This window comes from Fukomys damarensis, unplaced genomic scaffold, assembly GCF_012274545.1.
Source record: "Fukomys damarensis isolate Sample0158 unplaced genomic scaffold, DMR_v1.0_HiC HiC_scaffold_16, whole genome shotgun sequence".
Lineage (NCBI taxonomy): Eukaryota > Metazoa > Chordata > Mammalia > Rodentia > Bathyergidae > Fukomys > Fukomys damarensis.
In genome coordinates, this window is record NW_022900928.1 from 66,803,207 (window position 1) to 66,819,411 (window position 16,205).

The window sequence follows — 16,205 nt, forward strand, 5'->3', positions numbered from 1 at the left end:
GTTGCTGCGGCTGCGGGCCACTCGGGCCGGCGCCCCTGAGGAGCCAGGCGTCCGGGGCCTCCTGGCGTCGCTCTTTGCCTTCAAGTCTTTCCGTGAGAACTGGCAACGGGCTTGGGTGCGAGCCCTGAACCAGCAGGCCTGCAGGGACGGGGTGAGTTGGATGGTTCCTTCAGCTTTTCCTTCTAGGGGAGGGGCTGCTCACGTTAGAAGGGAGAGACTGGGGGTGGTGGGGGGTCAGCTGGGGAACCCCCAAGGCTTAGCTTTCCCTTTTAGATCAGAAGGAAGAATGCAGGTGAGGTGGGGATGGTAGGGGGTGGTTGTAGAAACACAGTTATATTCCAAATCAGTTTTTGTGGGCAAGGTACTCTCTGGCTCCAAACCCCAGCCAGAACAAGTTTCTGTTCTCATAGCAACGCTAATCCCTGTGCCTGAGGACTCTTCCGCCTAGGGCAAGGGGAGACAGGTGCACCTGCAGAAAGAATTTGCCTGGTCCTCATGCCACCAGGTCCACGCAACATTTCATGCTCCAAACCAGGCAGATCTCCAGCGAGCCTAAATTACCCCTGTACCTATCAATCATTTTACAACACATCTTTTCTCCTCCATGCTAGCTTGCAATGTATTTGTTGAGGGGAAAATGTTCAGGTAGAGCAGACTGACAATCCATGCCCTTTCCAGTAAATGAACTTGTAGCTGCCCTGTAAGGGTCAGTCATAAACCAGCTCAGCCTACTTCCTCCTATTGTGCCATGGGCATCTGGCCTCCCAGGAAGTGAGGCAGGAAGCATGGTCATGAGATTGAGATTGGGTAGAAAGCAGAGGTCTTCCCCTTCTGGGCCCTCTCCCATCCTGGTCCAGCAACCTCTCCATGCCATCACAATTTAACAGCTCCTTGTTAAAAGAGTTCTCTATTTCCAGCCATCAGAAGTTTGGAGGTTTAACCCTGCTAGCTTCCCAAATGCCTGGAAACAGAAGTGGCCACAAGAAGTTGTTCTGTTTCCTCTTCTCAGCTGGCCAGCTGAAAGTCAGATGACATCTTTCAGCTTATACCTTAAACCCACTCCTCCACCTAGCTCTTGCTGCACCTTGTTTATGGGTCAAAAGCAACTCCCTGGAACAGCTGACTCAGCTGGACATTGCCCTCCCTTGTGAAATAGGGAGACTGAGGACCAAGCATTCATTTCTCATCTCCCATAGCCTGGCCTTTGAAGAAGACAGCTACCAGTGCAGAGAAGTTGGCTTTCCCTGGTTTTCCCAGAATATGAGCCCTATGGATATCCTCTCTCTATCTGAAGACTCAAGGAGGAGTTGCCAGCCCAGTCCATACCCCCTCCTCAATTTTTCCCATCCCACTCTCTTTTCCTGGGGAAGAATAGGAGGCAGCTCTTTCAAGATCTAAGCAAGCTAAGCAGCTTTCTGTCCCCTAATACCGTTCTGCTGTCAGCCTTGAGGAATTAAACAGGCCTCTTGTCCCTTGAGCCCTTTGAACTTGCTTTTCTCCTGCTACCTCTGGTGAAGTTTCCCAAGGCCATGCTGAGATAGTCTTCATCTCCAAGAATATAGACAGAGTCATGCACCTGAGTCTTCATATCCTATTTTTCTAGAAGAAGGTTTAGCCTCATTTCTCCAGCTTTTATCTTGGAACAAGTGCCCTACTGTTTTCAGCCTTAGCTCAGCCCTGTTCCTCTCTGCCAAGCTATTACTGTATATATATGTGGCAATCAACACCTTAATTTTCTTCTGTGCACGGCTTTCTTTGGGATTGCAGGGAAGGTGAAGAGGAAAATAGACAAGAAAGGCTCCCTGGTATCCCAGGGCCTTCTGCTTAAGGCAATCTAGTCTCTGAGGTGGTCTAGCCCCGACCAGTTCTCAGTAGCTCTTGACAGCTGCAGGCCCCTTGAGAGGTAGGGCTTGAGGAGACTATCTCCTGTCCTAAATTAACAAGCCAAGGAGGAGCCAGAAGCCAGCCTGCAGCTAAGGCCTCTGCAGTGCCAGGGATGAGCCAGCAACTGAGTAGGCCATCCCTGAGGGGGACAGCTCTAGAGACCTGATCTTGTGCCCACTTTACTCCTTCAGAGCTCCATCCAAATTGCCTTTGAGGAGGTGCCCCACCTCCCACCCAGAGCCAACATTGGTCATGTGACCTGCATAGACCAATCAGAGCACACCATGGTAAGGGTCTGATGGGTCTTGCCCTCTTTGGGTCCTCAGGTGGGCTGACCCCAAGGGTTCCCTATAATCAGAGGGTTCTTAACCTGGAGTCTGTGTATGCCTTAAAGATTTAAGGATTGGCTTTAGGAAGTCTGAGAATCCTACTAAAGTTCTGGGTAAAATTGTTGTATGTGTGTGGATAACTGTTTTTCTGGGGAGAGGTAACTTTGGCTTTTAAACCTGCCTCATTTAGGGTACTATGGCCCCAAAAAACTTACCAGAAGGGAACAGGAAGTGGGGAGGGATCTGCTGGGCCATCATAGGGCAGGGAAAAGCGGGGTGAGCACCCTTCCTCTGTGCCTGACCCTGCCTTGTCTGTGTCAGGTGCTGCACTGCCAGCTCACTGCTGAGGAGGTGCGGTTTCCAGTCTCTGTGACCCAGCAGTCCCCTGCTGCCGTCTCCATGGAGACCTACCATGTCACTCTGACACTGCCACCAACACAGGTGGATGGGAATATGGGAAACTGAGGTGGGGAGGGGGTGGTTCTGTTGGCTCAGGATTTTTGGTTTATCTCTGGGATGAAGTTTGGGAATGGGGGCCCTCTGGAGTCAGGAGTTGTTGGAGTGGGGCAAGTCAACCCAATCTTTTTTCCTGTTCACAGTTGGAAGTCAACCTGGAGGAAATTCCTGGTGAGGGCCTGCTGGTGTCCTGGGCCTTCACTGATCCTCCAGACCTCAGCCTGACGGTGCTTCCCAAGCTGCAGGCCAGGGAGGTGAGAAGGCAGGGCTGGCAGAGGAGAGGCAGTACAGGGCAGGCAAAAGGGAGGCTCTACCTCTTGTTCCTCCTCCTGTCTGCAGAAAGGTGAGGAACAAGGAGAGCTCTCAACAATTGAGGAACTGATTAAGGATGCTATAGTCAGCACCCAGCCAGCCATGATGGTCAACCTCAGAGCTTGCTCTGCCCCAGGAGGCCTGGTGAGTAGTCACCCAAAGCAGAAAGTTTGCATGAACCCCACTCTCAGGGTACTTTTTTTTTTTCAACCTCCTTCTGCTCTTAGGTACTCGGTGAGAAGACACCCATGATTCCTCAGGCCCAGCCGGCCTACCCTAGACCTACCCGGTTATTCTTGCATCAGCTTCGAGCATCTCACCTGGGAAGTGAGCTGGGAGGTGAGAGCTAGAAGCAGCTCTTGGGAGACCACCAAGGTCATGTTTGCAGGCATTCCCTGCCCTTCTGCCAAGGGTACAGGCTCTCTATTCCTCAATGACTTTCTATCTGGTTTTAGCATTTTTGATTTCTGGTTCCCCATAGACACAGAAGAATTATGCTGTGTAGCTGAGCTGGACAACCCCATGCAACAGAAGTGGACTAAGCCTGTAAGGGCTGGTCCCGAAGTGGAATGGACAGAGGACCTGGCACTGTAAGGAATGATCCTGGCCTGCCCCTTGCTCCCATATGCAGACTGAGCATGAAACCCTTCCAGTCTAGCCCTGGCATGAGTCACCTCTGCTTTTAGTAGCCTTTGATGTGAGCCTCTGTTGGATCTCAGACCCTGGCCTAGTTCCTGGGGATACAGATATGACCAGAATACAGCACCCACCCTGTAGTTGACCACAGGCTTAATGCAGAGAGAGGTATATACATAGATATGTACTTGCAAATGTGCCACTTGAGGTTTATACAACATACCATGGGAGTAGTTAGATATGAAAGATTAATTCCCACAGCAGAATAAAGACCCAAGTGAGCTTCATGAAGGAAGTGGCATTTAAACCACACCTTTGAGCAAGAGTAGGATTTCACCAGAGTGGGAAAACATTCTGGGCAGAGGGAATAATTTGAGCAAATGAAAAAGGATGGCTTGAGACTTAGGGGAACTGGATAGACAGAATGGAGCAGGTCCTGGGGATCTGAATACCTGGCTGGGGAGCATGGTTTTCACTCAGGCCTGGCCACATTTTCTTGGGAAAACAGAGGGTTTGGAGGGCAAGAAAATCTGATTGGAGCACTAGGACCATCTTACTTGTATGCATATTACCCTGCCTCTCACCTGTGTTTGACCCAAGGGTGGGTTAACTGTGCTAATCTTCCCCTTCCCTGCTCCATCTGCTCTTGGCCTACAGGGACCTGGGTCCCCAGAGCCGGGAGCTGACCCTCAAAGTGTTAAGGAGCAGCAGCTGTGGAGACAGTGAGTGTGGAGCAGGATGAGCACCTCTGGGTGGGTGTTGAGCAGAGCCTGGTCATGGGCCCAGCTTACACTGCCACCCCTGTCCCCAGCTGAGCTCCTGGGCCAGGCCACACTGCCAGTGGGCTCCCCCTCCAGGCCATTGTCTCGAAGACAGGTGTGCCCACTCACCCCAGGGCCAGGAAAAGCCCTGGGCCCAGCAGCCACCATGGCAGCAGAGGTGAGAATCTCACCGGGGGGTGGGGGTGGACATGGGATAGGCAATCTCTGAGGCCCTGACCCTTTGCCTTCCCACCCCTTGGCAGCTACACTATGAGGAGGGTTTCCCCCGAGACCTGGGAACCTCCACTCCCTCTACACCACGCCCCAGCATCACACCTACCAAGAAGATTGAGCTGGACCGAACCATCATGCCTGATGGCACCATTGTCACCACTGTCACCACCGTCCAGTCCCGGCCCCGTGTAGATGGCAAATTAGGTAAAGAGGAGGTGCCTGGGAGCCCAGCTGTAGCCAGGGGCCCCATGGTAGGACAAGGAAAGGGGAACGAAAACTATAATTCCAGCATACCCTGTTTCCTGATGTTGCCCTCTGATTCTGTCACTTTTTATTCCTCATGTCTCTCTCCAACTTTCCCTTACATTCTCTCTATTTTCCCAGCTATTCCTCTCACCCTGCAATCTTTCTGGATCTAGCAGCCTCTCCACAGGACTTTTGTTCTTCCATCTGCTCATTTCCCTGTAGTTTTTCACAAGACTCTTTCCTTCCCTATCTCCAGCCCCAACTGGCTAATTATTCCTTCTCTACCCTCGACCTTCCAGCATCCTGTGAGGTCCTCCATCAAACCCAGTGTCTTCCATGGTGTTTCCCCCACACCCAGTGGGAGACTCCATTACACCATTACACTCCTTCCATCTCTAGGGCTCCCATAGCAGGTCCTCTCCATTGAGGGCCCTCCTCTATACACTCTTCATATTTTATGGCATCTCCTTACACCTTCAAGTGGGCCATGTGACACGTTTCTACATTTTCCTTGGTTCCTATAGTGTCTTTTTGTCCCTACAGCATCTTCTTAATCACCCTTGTGATTAATCACCTTTAATCATCCTTGTCCTCTGAGTCAACCAAACTGTACATCCCAACAAGGATGGTAAGGGAGGGCCAATCCAAAGTACCTCCCGGCTCACTGACCCTCCCCCACCCAGCAGACTCCCCCTCCCGCTCCCCGTCCAAGGTGGAGGTGACTGAGAAGACAACAACTGTGCTGAGTGAGAGCAGCGGCCCCATCAATGCCTCCCACAGTAGCAGCCGTGAGTGGGGAGTGGGGATGTGTGAATGTTGGTGGGCATTGGTCCCCTACAGTCCAAAACCACACTGGGTGGGACAGAAGAGTCCAAGAAGAAGCCAGGGAGAAGTCCAGTTATCCATCTGCCATGTCCATAGCAGGGGAGAGCCACCTTTCCAATGGCCTGGACCCAGTAGCAGAGACAGCAATTCGCCAGCTGACTGAGCCCAGTGGGCGGGCAGCCAAGAAGACACCCACCAAGCGCAGCACTCTCATCATCTCTGGTGTTTCCAAGGTAACAGAGCTCTGGGGAAAAGAGCCAGGATAGGGAGAAAGCCCTACTCAGTCACTCCTGCCCATTAAAACTTGTCCCTCCTGCCAGGTGCCCATTGCTCAGGACGAGTTGGCACTATCCCTGGGCTATGCGGCATCCCTGGAAGCCTCAGTGCAGGATGATGCAGGGACCAGTGGAGGCCCCTCTTCACCTCCCTCAGACCCACCAGCCATGTCCCCAGGACCTGTAGATGCCCTCTCCAGTCCCACAAGTGTCCAGGAAGCAGATGAAACCACACGTTCGGACATCTCTGAGAGGCCATCTGTGGATGATGTTGAGTCAGAAACAGGGTCTACTGGTGCCCTGGAGACCCGCAGCCTCAAGGATCACAAAGGTGGGGAGAAAATGACAGGGCACCCCAACCCCACCTCTTCTTTTACACCCAGTATCATGACTTGAGTCCTACTAAAATTTTTAGAAAATGGGAGGCTCAGCCAACTTGCCTTATGTTTCTCTCCCTGAGGTTCGGCCAGGTTCCATTAGAGGGAAACTTAATGCCTAGGTTCTTGGCCTGGTTCAGACAGGCTTTGGTGACAGGAAGGGACTCTAAGTTATTTCTCTTTACCTCTATTTTTATTCCTTCCTGAGCCCAAGGGCCTGTCTTCCTTCTTTTTTTCTTCCACCTTCATTCTGTACCATGCTACCCCATGAGTGTAAGAAATCCTATGGGATCATCCCTCTGGCCATGGAAACCCATAGAAGTTCTAACTTCAAAGGATGAAGGACTCACCGCCAAACCTAATCATTCATTCAACAGTGAACCCATCAACCATGAATCTATCTATTTGATTTAAGCCTACCTCACTTCATGTCCAAAGCCTGATGTGTAAGCACCGTCCTCAATTTTCTTGGTCCTAGATTTACCTCTTTGAAGATTTTAGACTCACTGCTTCATGTACACACTTTGGAATGCAGTAAACAAGTTGGTGTCAACCCACCATTTCCTTAACGATTTATAGACTTTGGGGAACACCCCATGTGTAACTTTTGTCTTTCCATAGTCTCAGTCTGTCCACACACAACAGGGGCCAGGGCCATTCTTCCCTGGGGCAGAGTCAGAGGTGCATACGGACCTCCATGAGCATACCGTTTCTTCATCAGGATAGATAAAGTGCATTTTTGGTTCTACTTTATTTCCTGTCTGGTGTTAGGCCCAAGACACTGGTTTTGTTTTTCATCTTCTGTCACTCCATCATTGGTCCTTTCTCTGTCACCCACCTCTCCCGACCCCATGCCCATCTCAGTGCCTCAGTGGCCCCTCTTCTCCTACAGTGAGTTTCCTGCGCAGTGGCACTAAGCTCATCTTCCGCCGGAGACCTCGACAGAAGGAAGCTGGCCTGAGCCAATCACATGATGACCTCTCCAACACGACGGCCACACCCAGTGTCCGAAAGAAGGCTGGCAGTTTTTCCCGTCGCCTTATCAAGCGTTTTTCCTTCAAATCCAAACCTAAAGCCAATGGCAACCCCAGCCCCCAGCTCTGAGGGCCCACCATACCTCCTGAGCTAGGAGAGGGCAAGAGTTCTATCAGCCCATTCCCCACATCCCCTTCTCTACCCCTTCCTGGATTCCCAGTGCCGAGGTTAGGAAAGCCCTCGGGTTCCAGGAAGCCCTGTCCACCCTGGGCTGTGGGGCTGGTTGGAAGGGAACTTGCAGTGGGAAACATTTGAGAGATGGGGACGCATTGCTGTGGGCACGGAAGAGAGTTGGTAGCTGGGAATAAGAGGTGGGCTCTGTCCTGGCATGTGTGGACATTCCCCAGAAGCGTTTGCCCCTGCTGACACTGCCCCCACCCCAAGAGGAGTTCCAGGGTGCTCAGCTCCTCAGTGGATCTTTCCTCCCTTATTTATTCTCTTTTGTATTTATATGTGTGATCTAGGACCCTCAGAGAACAGATGGCAGAGGGCACCTCTCCCAGGTGTCCCTTCTTTTCTGTCCCAGAAGGGTAGGCGATTCCCAGGAGGAGTTCCCATACCTCCTTCAGGTCCCTACTCAGACCAGCACCAATGTCTGCCTCTGAGGACATTGGCAGCTCATAGGAAGCCGGGCCAGTGCCTGGGATGGGGGGCAGGTACTCCCCACCTCCCTGCCTCCCCTATGCTCCTTGTCCCTCCCTCCCCCTTTCTTACCGTTTTTTGTACTTGAGGCCTTCTCCATGAGCAGTGGCTCAGATGGAAGGAGGGAGCCAGGAGCCTGGTGGGAAGCCTTGTCCGGAAACATGGCTTTAAAGACTGTGTGATGATGAGCGCGAGCAAGGCTGCTCCTCTGTACGTTGGGGGATGATGATGTCCATTGCTGTGTGATGGCTTGGAATTTAATTTATTAAATTAAAGTCAAATTGGAGTTTATAAACTGGACAACTGGTAATCCTTTGAAAGACAAATAGGCAGTGAGGCTGTGTTGCTGATAGGTTTAGGATGAGGGACAGGGACCCAGGTGGATGGGACATATGGATGTGTAGAGAAAGGATGGGAGATTTGGCTCAGTGGTTCTGGCACCTGTCTCAAGCTCAAGGACTTGATTTCTATCCCAATACAAAAAAAAAAAAAAAAAAAAAAAAAAAAAGAGGATGGGAGGAATAAGAATCTCTGAAAAGTGAAGCTACAGAAAGAAAGCCAATGGGCTGCTCTAGGCATCTTCATCCCTTTTTCTCAAACAAGCTGATCTTTTCTGGACATAATTAAGTTCAGAGGATGGACTCTGGAACTAGACTGCCTGGACTTGAGTCCCAGCTCTGTTAATTTTGCCTATGTGATCTTGGGCAAGTTATGTAAGCTCCAGGTGCTTCGGTTTGCTCATCTGTAAAGTGAGAACCATGATAGTAACAGCTGTCATTCAGTTGTGGATGAGAAGTACATAAGTAAAGTGCTTAGAACTGTTTCGTGTAGTCAGTGCTAAGTGGCAACCATTGCCTCAGAAGAGACCAATCGGGAAGCAGAAGTCTTATGTCTTTCATCATAACCAAGTCTTTTGTTCCTAAATTTGGGCAGTTAGGACGTTGGATAGACCACAGAACCAGCGGGTAGGAAAACAGTCTACCACAAACACACCAAGTGACTGAACAAGCCACTTCTTTTTAGACCTCAATTTTCTCCTCTTAAGTAAGTGTGGCCTGGATAATCAGTCAGGTCACTTTTAGTCTTGACATTCTGTGACCTACCTGCATCACAGAGAGTTAGGGGCACATGTTTGGGTAGACAGCATGGAACTGTTAACATTCTTCATGCTCTTTTCCATACTAGTCATGGAATATACAGTATTTGGAAAGAGTGGCAGGATTTGGATATTTGGTTACTTTTTTTATGTAGTGAAATGCACAACTATAGGTCACTAAAGCTCATTTTTCAAGCTGTTACTCCTGGAGCAGTGTGTTTACCAGAATTAAAGATAGACAGATAAATAAATAATAAATAAAATGGGTCAGAGATTTACTTAGTGGTGCCACGGCCTGCCTTACATGTGCAAGGTCGTGAGTTCATTCCCTGGTACAGAAAGAAAGAAAGGAAAAGAAAGGAAAAGAAAAGAAAGAAGAAAGAAAGGAAGGGAAAAAGTAAGTGCCGGGCGTGTTGGCACATGCCTGTAATCCCAGCACTCAGAAGGCTGAGTCAGGAGGATCGCTGTGAGTTTGAGACCAGCCTGGGCTACACAGTGAGTCCCTGGTCAGTCTCAACTACATGGTGAGACCCTGTCTCGAAAATAAATAAATAAATAAATAAATAAATAAATAAATAAATAATGCTTTAAATTTGTGTGTGTGGGGGGGCAGCTTTTAAAGAATAAATCTCAGTATCTGTCTGCATTAGCCAGCCAAAATTGTAGCTTGTTTTCAATAGAAGCAGATTGAGAAAGAAGTAAACTATTCTAGACAGCAAGACACTGCCTTAAATTTTGGAAACATAGAGGGATTCCAGAGCAATAATGAAATTTTTGATCTAAAACCTACGTTGGTGTTCACACAACTCTGTGATTGAACTTATTCATGCAACTGCTAAAATAAAGCTAAGAGCTATTTCCAGTGGTGTTAGGTCTGAATTAAAATGAGGTCGGCATTTCATGAAGCTCTACTATATGCATTTCTGAATGAATAAAGTTGGTAAAATATTTTTGTACTTTTCAATTATTTTTTAAATCCTATTTTAAAATAGGGATGGGGGGGCAGGGATTTAGCTCAGTGGTGCTGTGCCTGACTCACAAGCACAAGGTCCTGAAAAAATAAAATGACAAATAAATAAATAAAGTAGGGACTGGAGCCAGGAATTTAGCTCAGTGGCACTGCACCTGTCTGGCAAGCACAAGGTCCTAAGTTTGGTCCCCAGTACCGCAAAAAACAAAATAAAATAGGGACTAAGCTAAAATTCACTGCTAAAAGAAAAACTCATTTGATCCCCCAGTAGCAAATAAAGCAAAATTCATACTGAGGATGTGACTCTATGGTACAGTACTTGTCTCTCATGTGCTAGGCCCTGCATTCAGTCCCCATTACTGCAACAATAGCATCAGCCAACAACAACAAATCATGCACAAATACTTTTTTTTGGGGGTGGTGGTGCTGGATCAAACCCAGAACCTCCGTTGACCAGTAGTGCTGCACCACTGAGCTATACTCCTAGCCCTAAAATTACCAATTTAAATGGTATCTTTAATTTTATTTATATTGAAATTTAATATGGTTCCACCACCTGCCTTGTAATACCAGTGAAGAAATAAATACAATCCCCGAATTCCCTCATCGACTGTCTATAACAGAATGCAGAGGAATAAACAGGGTAATACAATACGATATGATGACTGGTATTGGCAAATACATGAAAGGACTATCAAGGAAGACTTTTTTTTTAAAGGAAGACTTTTTTTTTGGTTTTTTGAGACAGGGTCTCACTATGAAGTTGAGACTGACCTGGAACTCACTATGTAGTCTAGGCTGGTCTCGAACTCATAGCTCTCCTCCAGCCTCAGCCTCCCGAGTGCTGGGATTACAGGCGTGAGCCACCACGCCTGGCCAAAGGAAGACTTCTTAAAAAAAAAAAATACAAAAAAAAAGCAAAGCATCTGGGCTGATAGCCAAGTGAACAGCAATGAGTCATAAATTTTGAGATAAGACAGGGAAGATTATTTGGGGTTGAGAAAACAGCGAGTACAAGGGATGAGGGGTTAAAGGTGGCTCGGTGTGGTGAAGAAACTGAAAAAAAAATGGACAGCAGGAAATAAAGCTGAGCAAGACTCAAGATACGAATGAAGGAGTCAGGACTCAGATGCTGAAGGATCTAGGAAGCCTCGGTTTGATAATGCAGGGCGGTGATCTGGTCAGATCTGGTTTTTGTAAAGATCACTTGGAGTGTTCCGTGGAGGATGCTTTGGTGGGAAGCTAGTGCAGCAGTGGGACCAGTTACTTTAATGTAGAAATCTGGGCTAGACGGCTTAGGTTGGGAGAGGTGAAGATAAAGGGGGATGAATTTGAGATACTGTGTTTAGGAAGGTAGACTCCACAGAACTTGGCAGCGGAATGGATGTGACAGGTGAGGGAAGAATCAGGTATAATTACGTACTAGGTTTCTGACGTAAAAGACTGGAGGGATGACATACGTTCAAGAAACCTGGAAACACGCAGGCAGAGATTTGGGGAGAAGCGGGCACTGGAATATCAGTATTTAAAAGAAAACTAAGAGGATGAAGAGTGGAGGTAAGGCCTCCGGTTAAGGCAAGAGAATAGCAGCAGCGCTGGGCAAAGAGCCTTCCACAACTTCTGTTGCGTGCCGTCCAAGCGGCGCGGTTAACTAAAGCCTGAAGCAAAAGAGGAAGGAGACCCCCACAGGGAACCCAGCCGGAGCCCTGCGCATGCCCATTAGGACCCGCGCGCCGAGTCTGCGCAGTTAGGGAAATTCGGGCCCCCAGGTTCTCTTCTTGGAATGTCGACGGGTCCAGCAGCAGACACCTTTTCCCGCATCCGGTCCCCCCTCACCCCAGCAACGGATGGCGAACCCCACCCGCCGTTCCCGCCCCTTCCGTGTTTTGGTGCGCACGGGTTCCGTCAGGCGCAGCAGCCATTGGCTGTCAATCTACCCGAGGACAGTGATTGGTCATCGCTGGCCGTCGCTCAAGTGCTCTCCCGGTGGATGCTCTGAGGTGGGTGGAGAGCCGGAAAGCCCGGGAGCCGACTCTAGGTAAGTTGGGGCTCCGTGCTCAGCGGGATTGGCGGGTAGGTGTGCTCTGCGGGAGTTGCAGAGGCTAGGTGTTTTTCCCAAGCCGCCTCGCTGAAGGTTCCTCTTACAGCTCGGCCACGGTGCTCAGGGCTATCTCAGTCCTCTCACCCCGACTAGAACCTCTCAGCTTCTGGGCTGGGGGCTTCGCTGCGGCCGAGGCTGGAGCACCGCCGTGCCTCCCGGGAAAGGAGTCCCGGAAGTCCGAAGGGCTTCTAATGAGAGGCTGTGCCTTCTGGACGGTCTCCCCCACTCCCCACCCCCGAATTCTACGTTCTGGAGGCTTGGCCCTTGGCCTCAGACCCTCTCAGTTCAAGCGAGCTTTGCTGTTTTCGGCTGCCCACGGGGTTTCTATCCGAGCTGATCTCCTCGTCGGGCACATTGTTTTGGTCGTTGTCTTCATACGTCAGCCTTTTTTGTTAAATTGGGAGACCTTAGGAGTTTGGGATGTGGGTCTATCCTTTCCTTAGATACCATTCAGGATTCATTTGGTATCTTGTGATACCGATGTGTGCTGGGTGTCAGTATATGATATACACATACGCACACATGTGTTTGCTGATTGCTTCTTTGACTTCTGATTAGGAATCTCTTGTGTTGTTTTTGTTGGCCTTTTTGCAGTATCCGTGCTTGGACATCTCAACAAGGGTATTTATAGCTAACACTTGTTGAGTTCTAGTGGTGTGTTAAGCTAAACACTTTTAATATCTAATATCTAGTTTAGTTCTTTTATTTGTTTTGAGACCAAGCCTCGATATGTATGCAGTCCAGGCTGGTTTTGAACTTGCCACTTCCAGCTTCAGCATCCTGATGGTGCACTTCCATTCATGTGCCACCACACCTGGTTACTTGATTTCTTAATTCAGTGGTGTGTATAATTATTCCCGTGCTGTATAGGAAACTAAGGCTTAACTAACTTGCCTAATCATGTAGTTGTAAATATTGAAGCTTTGTAACCAGAATCCAAAATCCATGGCTGTAATATTAGTTTCCCATTTTACATTTAAGGAAAGAAGTTCAGAGAACCTAGGTGATGTGTAGATAGAGTAGTAATTTATAGATTTCCTTAAAACGTGGCAAGAGGGCTGGGGATGTAGCTTAGTGATAGAGCACTTGCCTAGCATACTCAAGGCCCCGGGTTTTATCCTCAAAGCCACAAAACAAACAAGACACTGTAAGAGCTTCTCAGTAGGTGTATGCTTGCCCTACGAGTAGAACTGAGCAGGACACAGACCAGGGTTCTGAGGAACCTACAGCTTAATTGGCAAAGCTGAGAAAATAATGACTCAATAAAACATGTTCTGGATATTGTGTATATTAGTATGAGGTCTATGGAGAGGGACTTGAATGGGAGGCATAAGGTAGGCTAGGAAAATGGAGCCAAATTTCTTACTTTAAATTGTCTCCATTACTTCTCATCTTTGTGACCCTGGGTAAATTAACTAGCCTATTTGGACAAGTTTCCTCATCCTTAGAATGGGATAGTAACAGTACCTACCCCAATAGGGTTGTGTATTGATGAATTTATATTCTTGTAAAACACCTAGAACAATGCTTGGCATATAGGAAATATGTAGTAGACAGAGTAAATTAATTGAAGCAGGAAACTTGAACCCATCTCTCTTGACAGCTGGTTCAGTTTCCTTTCCAATGTACTAGTTGTTCTGTTTGTATTCCTTGCCTCCAGAGGGTGGATTGATGACTATATAGTTACTTTGTCCTTTATCTTCCCAAGGTAAAACAGCAACATAAAAAAATTAAAGAAGACTGAGGACAGTGAAAGAAGGCAGCAGGAAATTTTGCTTGTTCAGGTCATTAGATTGTTGGTCAGTCTTCCTTCTAGGTCTTATCCATCAATCTAAACCAGGTATGTGTTTAGAATATTTGACCTCTGTACTGTGTTCAACATAGTGTATGGACACAGGTGGGCACTAAATGACTGGTTTCTATTCAGAAGCAGCTTATAGCCCAGTTAGGTAAACAAAATTAGAACAATTAAAAGGACAGTGGGAGACTATGGCAGCATAAAAGGTTTGAGGTTTTATGTTGTCTGTCAACTGTGCCAGCTGTAGAACCAAAAGACAAAAGTAACCACTGAGAGGTGAGATATTTTCATTCCCTGAAATGTGATCATATCCCAGTATTTACTGAGCATCTAGGGTAGTGAGTGATGGCACTCTGTGCTGACATTGAGAATAAGAAAGGAGTATATGACACTCCCTGCCCTGGGCAACTGCTAGTCTAGGATAGACAAATGTTCTATTGTATTGTACTATAGGATCAAAGGTACTGTAAGTATATATGCTATAATTAAAGTGTTTATGTAGTGCTATAGGCAGGAGATGAGGTATTCCAGCTGTACTTAGATGAATTGGGAAAGGGTCACCAAAGAGACATTTGGGCTTGAAGGATCAGTAGATGTTGGAGAATCTTAAGAGAATGTAGTACATTTAGGGACAAAATGATTGAATCAGAGAAGAAGAGAGAATGGATGTATGGAGGATGAAGCCAGAGAAGCAGCAAGATATGGAAAAAGATCATGCTCTTTGCATTTGAATTGGATGACACTCACACCAAATGAAATGTGGAGAGGGCTCACCTCAGGACTTGACATACCTAACATAGGCCCTCACTATGTGCTAGTTTCCTTACCCAATCCGTGGAGAGGTAAATTGAGGCCAGTTTAAGAAGAGCCTTGCATTCTAACTGTAGGTGATAGTCTAAGAGTCTGAGATTTTATGTCTGGAAGGCTGTCCTATTTTCTTCTACCTCAACATTATACAATTAGCCAATGTTTTCTTCTAATATTTTACTTTTAGTTTCTGAGGAGCACAGCAATCCTGTGTTCATCCCAGTCAAGGGTGACTAGATTCTTTGAGGAGAAAAAGCTGTGTAGGTTTAAAAGGGTTAGTTCAGAAGCCTTCACTTGGGAGCATCCAAGATTTTATGTTTTGTATTTTCTTTTTCCTCCTAGTATTTAGTAAAGGCCCTTTTCTGACTTCCTGTCTGTCTTCCTGTGGGCCAGAGGGAGCACTGCCTAGAGGGAGCGCTGGCACATTCTCTTCCTGGGTTCACCATGTGAGGGCAGCAATAATCCACAGGAATCCCCAGTAAGCGTGGCCTTGGACAGAGTCAAGGTTCGTTAGTGTCTTCTAGAATTTTGGTGAAATCTTTGTTTTCATCTTTCTTCAACAAATATTTGTTACATGCCCAAGCATGTCTAGCACTGAATGGACATACACCCAAGGTACAGTATAAACAAGACAGATCAGTCTCATATTCAAACTAATCTACTTTAAAAAAATTTGTTTTTATAGGGAAGTGTGAAGGGAGGGTATGGGGAAAAAATAAGAACCAAGATATATCATGTAAAGGTACAAGATCCCAATGATAAATGTAACTATTGTTTGCTTTAAATTTACCAATAAACTTAATGGGAAAATAAAATAAAACATTTTTCAACCTGTACTGGGGATTGAACCCAGTTTTTTTGTGAGCTATATCCCTAGCTTTTTTTAATTTTTATTTTTTGAGACAAATTCTCACTAAGTCACTGTTTCCCAAGCTGGGCTCAAACTTTTGATCCTCCTGCCTCAGCCTTCCAGAGTGCTGAAATTACAGGTGTGTGCCATCATCCTGGATTTGGAATCTACATTTTAACAAGGGTGTTAGGTGGGTGGTGGAGTCAACCATTAGATAGGCAAAGACAGATTGTATGACACTGAAAATCTGGCAGGGGACCTATGACAAGATCTAGTAAGAAGCTGGGAGCTTGTGGGCTCATCTGTCAGCTGTATTGACTAGGAAGAATGTGGACTCTGGAATTAACCTGATTTGATCCTACCACACCATTAGTGTATAGATAGACTTGGACAAATGAGTTAACCTTTCCCAGCCTTGGATCCTTCTTTATAAATGAAGTTAAAAATAGTGCCTACTCAGGGCTGGGGGTTTAGGTTTAGCTCAGTGGTTCCACTGCTTGCCTCACAAGCTCAAGGTCCTGAGTTTGATCCATGGTACCAAAAAAAAAAAGTGCCTACCCAGCTGGATTGG

The 16,205-nt window shown here is 47.4% G+C and overlaps 2 protein-coding genes across 8 annotated transcripts in view; both read left to right on the forward strand.

The window, feature by feature from the left end:
- Position 1: 1 nt before the first annotated feature.
- C2cd2l (C2CD2 like) lies at positions 2–8,408 on the forward strand (the record flags this gene model as incomplete). The annotated part of the gene is made up of 14 exons (XM_033763949.1): positions 2–151; positions 2,076–2,171; positions 2,535–2,654; positions 2,813–2,923; positions 3,009–3,125; positions 3,209–3,320; positions 3,463–3,571; positions 4,275–4,339; positions 4,429–4,556; positions 4,642–4,816; positions 5,545–5,646; positions 5,783–5,916; positions 6,004–6,289; positions 7,228–8,408. Coding segments are annotated over 14 exons (1,917 nt in total), but the record flags the coding sequence as incomplete, so codon positions are not given.
- Positions 8,409–12,027: 3,619 nt separating this feature from the next.
- Hinfp (histone H4 transcription factor) overlaps positions 12,028–16,205 on the forward strand; it is a 13,842-nt gene continuing 9,664 nt past the window's right edge. For 4 of the 7 annotated variants that reach the window (XR_781232.3, XR_004517476.1, XM_010629280.3 and 1 more), the window contains exon 1: positions 12,028–12,116. The gene's annotated coding sequence lies outside the window, so the exon portion shown is untranslated. Of the gene's footprint in view, positions 12,117–13,887; positions 14,020–15,126; positions 15,290–16,205 lie in introns of all 7 variants that reach the window. The other 3 variants (XM_010629281.3, XM_010629282.3, XM_010629283.3) reach the window with 3 other exon arrangements.